This window comes from Etheostoma spectabile, chromosome 8, assembly GCF_008692095.1.
Source record: "Etheostoma spectabile isolate EspeVRDwgs_2016 chromosome 8, UIUC_Espe_1.0, whole genome shotgun sequence".
In the NCBI taxonomy this organism is placed as follows: domain Eukaryota; kingdom Metazoa; phylum Chordata; class Actinopteri; order Perciformes; family Percidae; genus Etheostoma; species Etheostoma spectabile.
Genome location: NC_045740.1, coordinates 18,434,242 through 18,441,817, shown reverse-complemented (window position 1 = coordinate 18,441,817; position 7,576 = coordinate 18,434,242). Strand labels below are relative to the sequence as shown.

General features: G+C 44.7%; 1 protein-coding gene across 1 annotated transcript in view; it reads left to right on the top strand.

Annotated features, from left to right (window-relative positions):
* The window catches only part of hyal4 (hyaluronidase 4), a 13,538-nt gene extending 7,005 nt beyond the window's left edge, over nucleotides 1-6,533 (top strand). Inside the window, exons 2-4 of the mRNA XM_032522968.1 lie at nucleotides 701-1,690; nucleotides 3,892-3,981; nucleotides 4,817-6,533. Of these exons, the coding sequence (XP_032378859.1) occupies nucleotides 734-1,690; nucleotides 3,892-3,981; nucleotides 4,817-5,320 (1,551 nt within the window). The 5' untranslated portion in view covers nucleotides 701-733 and the 3' untranslated portion in view covers nucleotides 5,321-6,533. The remainder of the gene's footprint in view (nucleotides 1-700; nucleotides 1,691-3,891; nucleotides 3,982-4,816) is intronic.
* Nucleotides 6,534-7,576: the final 1,043 nt, after the last annotated feature.

Below are 7,576 nucleotides of genomic sequence, written 5' to 3'. Positions count from 1 at the left end.
TCTATCTATCTATCTATCTATCTGTCGTATACCAATACATTCTCTGAAAACTTCTCTCTCTCCAAGGAATGTTAAATAAAATGTCAACAGCTGGATAAATGAGGATTTAATTAATGTCAAAATGTCAGCGTGCCGACTACATCCCAGATTTTTATTAACAGACTTGAACATGGAAAAAAAACAATTGGCTCATAAAAATCACATGTAAAAGCAAATGCAAGAGCTTTCATGATCCGCTATTGTGCTTGACGTTCAATTACGAGCTGTGGATGACCAGTTTGGGTGTAAATTCAGAGGAACTGTTGACCTCATCCAGCTGTGACTTCCATAAACTCATCGACCAATTTAAAAACAGTCAGAAGGTCAGCTGAAGTTGAAGAGACTTCTGCAGATGGGCTGAAACACTTCCCACTGTCATTAAAAAAAAAGCTTTGGGTTTTGTGCATCTGCTTTTTGTTCTGTCAGCTTTATGAAATTCTGATGAGACGTGTCTAAACCCCGAGGTTGGAAAATCGTGGAAAAAATGTTGTTCACAGTATAACAGATTACAGACCTTAAGAGAAAGAAGCCACAGAATCAAGACAATAAAATTAAAAAAAATACGTATATGACAGCTGTGGTCATGAGAATCATGGGAGCTAAAACTGTCTATGCTAAAAAAAATGTTTTTTTCTCTGCCTTTCCCCCCGTTCCTCATCAGGATGATTGACAGCTGCACCTCCTGAACCCCAGGATGCCTGTGGTGCCAGTGGGCGGGACATCTTCCTCCCACCACGTCGTACCTGTCGCCCTCACCTGCTCCTGGCTGCTCGTGCTCCTCCACGCTGCCTTTGGTCAGAAACCCGCCAAGCTGCCTCTGATTGGCCGGAAGCCCTTCATCGCCGCCTGGAACGCCCCGCTGGACATGTGCACCATCAAGTACAACATCACCACCAACGCCAACCGCCTCTTCCACATCCACGGGAGTCCGCGTGCTGATTGGACGGGCCAGAACGTCACCATCTTCTACGCCAACCGGCTGGGCTACTACCCCCACTACACGCCGCAGGGCGCCGCCGTGCACGGCGGCCTGCCGCAGAACTGCAGCCTGGACCAGCACCTGTTCAAAGCCTATCAGGACATCAACCACTTCATCCCCTCAGAGGACTTCCGTGGCCTGGCCGTCATTGACTGGGAGTTCTGGCGGCCTCAGTGGAGCCGCAACTGGCACAAGAAGGACATCTACCGGCGCAAGTCGAAGGAGATGACCGCCAAGGCGTACGTCAACGTCACGGCGGCACAGGTGGAGGAGCTGGCGCGGCGGCGGTTTGAGAAGAGCGCCAAGGCGTTCATGCAGAGAACTATCCAGCTGGGGACGCGCCTCCGCCCCAACGGCCTCTGGGGTTTCTACCTCTACCCCGACTGCCACAACTACAACCTGCACGAGCAGAACTACACGGGCTTCTGCCCCCTGCTGGAGAGGCTGAGGAACGACGAGCTGCTGTGGCTGTGGAACAGCAGCACGGCGCTCTTCCCCTCCGTGGCGATCCGGAAGAGTCACACCAACAGCATCAGCAACCTGCACTTCTCCCAGCACAGGATCCGAGAGTCGCTCCGTGTCGCCTCGCTGACCTCCAGGGAGTACGACCTCCCCACCTACGTGTACCTGAGGCTGGGCTACCGAGACGAGGCCCTGGCCTTCCTCACCATGGTAAGACAACAATGTACTTGTTTAACTTTTAAGTACTAAGCACATCATTTAAATACTCAGCTCTGATTGGACAGTTATTTCCTTCCACAGCCACTATACTGTGATTTCCCGAGCAAAGAAATCCTTTGAACTTAATCGTGAGTTAACTGGTTAATGATGTGATTAATCGGGATGAACAATTTTTAGTTAATTGAGAGTAGAGCCTGACCGATATATCGCCGGGCCAATGTTATCGGCCGATATTAGGCTTTTTTATTTTAAATATTTATCAGAATCATTTATAATGACAAATAAATGAGTCTGATAAATGAATGTTTAAAAAATAAAAACGGACGGTCAACCATGTTGTGAGTGATGGCGTTGCATAGTTTGTCCATAGTTTGTCCGCTCTACAATGTCCCAGATGGCAACGCTGATTTTTGTTTTTTTTGGTTAATGTGTTTTTGTTCAAAGGACTTTAAGTTTCAAATCTTAAGTTTGTGTTTTTATACATTTTATTTCTTAGAACTTTAATATATTTTGATGTTCCTCTGTTCTATTGTGACAATAAAACTAATTATATTATTTTAGTGAGAACTCATAAATAACTACAAATAACTAATGTTAGGGAAATCTGTTTATGTTTTGTAACGCGTTTCTAGATTTTTTTTTAAATATACTGTATATCGCCCTTAAAAATCCTTTATTTGTCAGGCTCTAATTAATAGCCCTAGTTAACATGTAATCTTTTAAAGTCCTGTACCGTGTTAGTTACAATATGTTGAATGTGAAATAAGTAACCTGTCCCCTCCCCCTGCACACACACACAAACACACACTCACATTCATCTAAAGTAGGCCTACCCCAACCTGTCATATTGTTTACTTTGTTGTTTTCATTAAAAGAATGACCTCAATTCTGAGTAGAATAAAAAAATAATGATTCTCATTTTGTCAAACAGTGCAACATGTAAGGTTAGTTAAAACTCACAAGTTCACTGGATCTGCATGAAGAACAGAGAGCTGAAGACCGGGTGAGGGATGGTGGGGGGAAGCTGTGATTGGGTGTCCAGCAGACAACAGTCCAACATGGCGCCCTATCAGGTGGCAACAGTTCAGGGTGGGAGCAGAGACACTTGAAAGTCTGTCTCTGTGGCTCTGGGCGGGACATACTGACTCCTCACAGTGTCCTCCGAGAGTTTTCTGGTCCTCTCTGTATATTGAGTAAAAATTATTTTGTTTCCTGAGTCACTTAAATCAACAGAAAGCTCACATTTCAGCTGACATTGAGTTAGTTTTAGCGTTAGCTCTTCCTTTCTCCTCCATAACCCGCTCCTCTGTCTTCACACTGGCTGGTGAGGGAAGTTTGGGACAGCCAACACAATACAAGAGTTGTGCTCCTGTTAAGTAACTCAAAACTGGAATTAAGTAGGATACAGAAATTGAGTAAATACTTTCCACTGCTACTTACCCACCGTTTTGTTTCTACTGTAGATGAGCGTTTTGTGGGAAAGCGTCATGAGCCATGAGCAACTTAAATCTTTGACATAAAGTTGGACTTTTCCTCACAACGCTGTCTGTCTGCTCAGTTTACCTTTTGTCATTGCCATCTAGTGGAGAACCACAGAAAAGCCGCTCAGGTTAAATACGAATCCAGAATGTAGTGGTTTCCTTGTCCTGCCTGAACCACATCACCAAAACCAGAGGGAGTTGTCTTTGACTACTTGTCTGCCGATTCATTGAGAAGTTTCAAAAATAACCTTTCAAATATGCGTGTAATGTAAAGCATAAGGCATGACGACAAAATGTGATTACATGTTTTTTCAATCTTTACTATTCTTTTGGCAATAATTCAGTTCTTCTTCACATGATGTTGAACAGAATCAGAAGCGCCATCTTGTGGCCAATTCAAATATTCTTTCTGATCACATAAAAATCATTTTTTATGTTGTAAATCAATGTCTTTACAAATTAATTAAATTTAATAAACATGATGGTTATGCACGTTGATAACACAGCTGTTCTCAAAAGCAGAATGTCATTTCAGTTTGATGTGATAACTTAGCTTTTTGGCTCATTAAAATCCCCTTGTCCTTCCATGTGTCCTTTGTAAAAACTAAATGAGTGTTCCCTAAATGTGGGCTCTGGGCCTGGTGTTGTTTAGGTAAAGTGTGTTAGATGATTTTATTTTTTGTGTTAGTGATAGAGATGTGTTTCCTGCAGAAAGATCTGATCCACACGATCGGGGAGAGTGCTGCTCTGGGAGCTGCAGGATTCGTCATCTGGGGGGACTTGAACCTGACCTCGTCCAGGGTGGGTGTGCCTTGCCTTCTTTATACCTAAAAAACAAACAAATCTTTACCCTCTCTTACTTTCTCTAAAAAACCAACCGGCTGTCTCACAAAGGGAAAAGTCTGACAGATTGATGCATAAAGAATAGTTCTGTTCAGGTCATAAGTTGTGGAAGATCTATTTTCTTTTTGAATTTGTGCCGTTGAGACACATGAAGTCTGACCACGGTGTACTTTCATGTGAAAAATTACATTCTTTCCTCGACTCCAAACAAGCCACAGCAGTAAAAATATAGTCAGACAATAGACAGTTGACATCATGTGGTCGCTGCGTGTTGGGAATGCGCTCTGACATTTTGAAAACTAATATGCAAGCTTTTACGGCCTGCAGTGATCCTGTCTGCATGGAAAAGACTTCATCCAGACAGCATCTGACTGTCTCACAATCTAGGGGAGTGTTAACATTGCACACATTTTTTTTATTGTCTTTTCAAAAAAGTGGAAAAGCAATTTGCAATCTGTCTTAACTCTTACAACCTGCTGCATCAGCTTGGTGTGAAATATCTTACTGTCAAATCAAATCAAATCTGATCATTATTTCTGTACTTACACTGGATCTTTTACTTCCAGTCACTGGGACAGTTAAACAAGTTACGCTAACAGTTAAAGTTAATTGAGGCCCTGTCCACATGAACATGCTGTAGGTATTTTCAAAACCGGAGCTTTTCCTATACGGTTACGCACACTGTTGTCGCCTTTGTTTGACATCAGATTGTGCACCGCTATCTCCTTTGTTTGCATGAGAAGAATCTAAGATACTGATGCTAACAAAGTTATGTGTCGTTTTGTCTCCGCAGCATAACTGCACAAAGGTGAAAACCTTCCTGAGCCACCGCCTGGGTCAGTACATTACCAACGTGACGCGGGCCGCTGAGGTCTGTAGCGACTTCCTGTGCCAGAGTAATGGCCGCTGCGTCCGGCGGGACCCCCTCGCCCCCCATTACCTTCACCTGAGTGCTGCCAGTTTCCACATCCGGCCCTCCAACGACGGGGACTTTGCCGTCACCGGGTGGCACTCGCAGCACGAGCTGCAGCTGCTGACCAAGAGGTTTCACTGCCACTGCTACGAGGGCTACGAGGGCGAGCGCTGCGACAGCATCAACATAGTGAAGGAGGACGACGGACCCCGGAGGGACAAGGACGAGGACGAGCAGGAGAGGCTGAGGACGGCGTGGGAGGACGAGCAACGTGGGAGGGAAGTGAGAGAGAGGGAGAGCGAAGCGCCACTGAACAGATCCAGTTTACACCTGATGTTGTTGATGCTCCTGTTGAACATATCGTTACTAAAGACGGCTGTATGATGCACGCTGACAAAAGGAGTTATCACTTTTCAGTGCCACTGTGTACTTTTCAACACAGACAGAATGACGTTTTTCATTTAATATGGAGACAGATTGGCCTTTGGCTGTTACTGTTTCAGCTGATGCACCACCAGCAGCCGGTTTCAAAGACTTACCAAATATTGTTTGTTATCAGTAAATCCAAAAGTTATCATTTTGGCCCGTTTCCAGACCACTCCCAGAATCACTTCCCATATCTTAGATTTGTTCAGTTATTCAAATAGGTCTGTTGTTGTGCTCGTTAACGGCTGTTTTCCTTGCTCGATGATGGAGAAAACATGAATGCAAAGTCAGATTGATTAATGATGAAAAATACTGAACACTAATACAGTCCCAAAGCAATTCCTTTAAACTGCTAATTTACTCCAACCAACAGTCCAACAAGACTCAAACGTTGTCCACGGTTGAGGCCGTGCACATGGTCGCCGCGAGCCGTCTGGTCGTTCATACTAATTGCGGACAAGCAGTCAGAGCAGCGGTTAGAGAGGCTCCAAGAACGGACTTCTTCTCTTCTGTAGCCAATCATTGTAGCACAATGTCTAAATAGTTACCAGATCTTGGTCGGCTTGGTTCTCAGACTCTTCGCACACAGTAGTCCAGGCCGCAGTCGCTAATATAGCTGACCGCAAGCAGCATGAAGGCCTAAACCTCTGTGAGGTTGTACTTAGGAACAAAAGTGATTTAAGCTAAATGCTATCTTCAGCATGCTAACCTGCCCACAAGTAAACCTTTTGGATCCCCAAAGTTAAAAAAATGTATCCTGATTTAAAAAGTGTGTTGCAATTTTCATGGCAATCTAACAGCTGTTGAAACATTCCAGTCAAAACCACAAATGTTAACCTCATGGTGGCGCTACACGGAAAGACACCAAAGTCAGTAGGGGTTCTAGTCTGGCTCCGCCGTCCTCCTATGCTCAATTTTCATTTCCCTAGTGCTACGTCTGGGTTTGCGGTATAGTGTTTTCTTGGTGGTCCAATCAGCGAACAGAGGGAGTGGCTGAGAACGATGACGTTGAGGCTAAAGTTGTAGTTCTGCAACGGTGCCTGAGAAACATGCGAGCGAAGCCATTCGGTCCGTTGTGGCGACGCTGACGAACATCCGGAAGTTAAAGCCCGAGCAAGAACAATCTTTGCTGAGTTTTGTTGTTGGCCATGATGTTGTGGCCCTCCTCCCCACGGGGTTCGGGAAAAGTTAGATTTACCAGCTCGCTCTGTTAGAGGTGAAGGAGTTGGCTAAGGCTAACAATAGCAATGCTAATGCTAAATATAAGCCTTGTCGGTGTCCCCTCTTGTAGCACAAACGTAGCCAAACGTTAGCGATTGGTAACGGCCGATCCAGAGTGGCTCTGGGCAGATCCAATAGTTTTAAAATTCAACAGACTACCCGCCTTCAAGGAAACAGTTGTTAATGGAGAGCGGCTAGACTCTCTGGACTAATGAAATGGACCAGAGTCTGGTAGGACCAGGCTAATGGACCAGAGTCTGGTAGGACCAGGCTAATGGACCAGAGTCTGGTAGGACCAGGCTATAGGGGTTCATCCTCTGGGAACAATGAATGTCTGTACAAAATCTCATGTCTTAAACACACTGATCAACCACAATAACGCTCAGCTGAGGTCGCTGCTGAGTGGAAGAGAACCAACAGCTGCTGTGTTTAAAAGTAACAGTGTTAAAAGTAAAAAGGATGACTTTTTTTAAGAAGTGTGATGGCACTTTACATGAAAAGAGGTTTGGCGCGTTGACAGATAAATGTTTGGTTGATTATAATACAGCTCAACCAGGTGAACTGTGACCTCTGCAACAACCTGCACTGCCTCTTTTGCCAACAACTGCATCCGTTCAAGGAATGTTTATAAGTAAATGTAGATTAGGGTGACCAGATGTCCCCGGGTTCCGGGGACAGTCCCCGGTTTTGGGGACCTGTCCCCGGTTGGATCTGTCCCCGGAAATGTCCCTGGTTTCCACTGTGACTGACAGACCCGAAATTGGAATGAAAGAAAGAAAACACTGACCAAACAAAGCCGATAGTCGCTCAAGACAAGCCCAGAGATGTTTTAGAAAGATGCTAAAATTTCACTGATTATTTACATGGAGTCTGGTGGGTTTTAGCCAAGGCAATTTCGCGGACTTTTATGTTTTAAAAAAGGATCTTAAGGTCGACCTCCTTAGAAATCCTTTATGTAATGTTGTCTGTTGGGGGAAACAGCTCTAGGTCTAG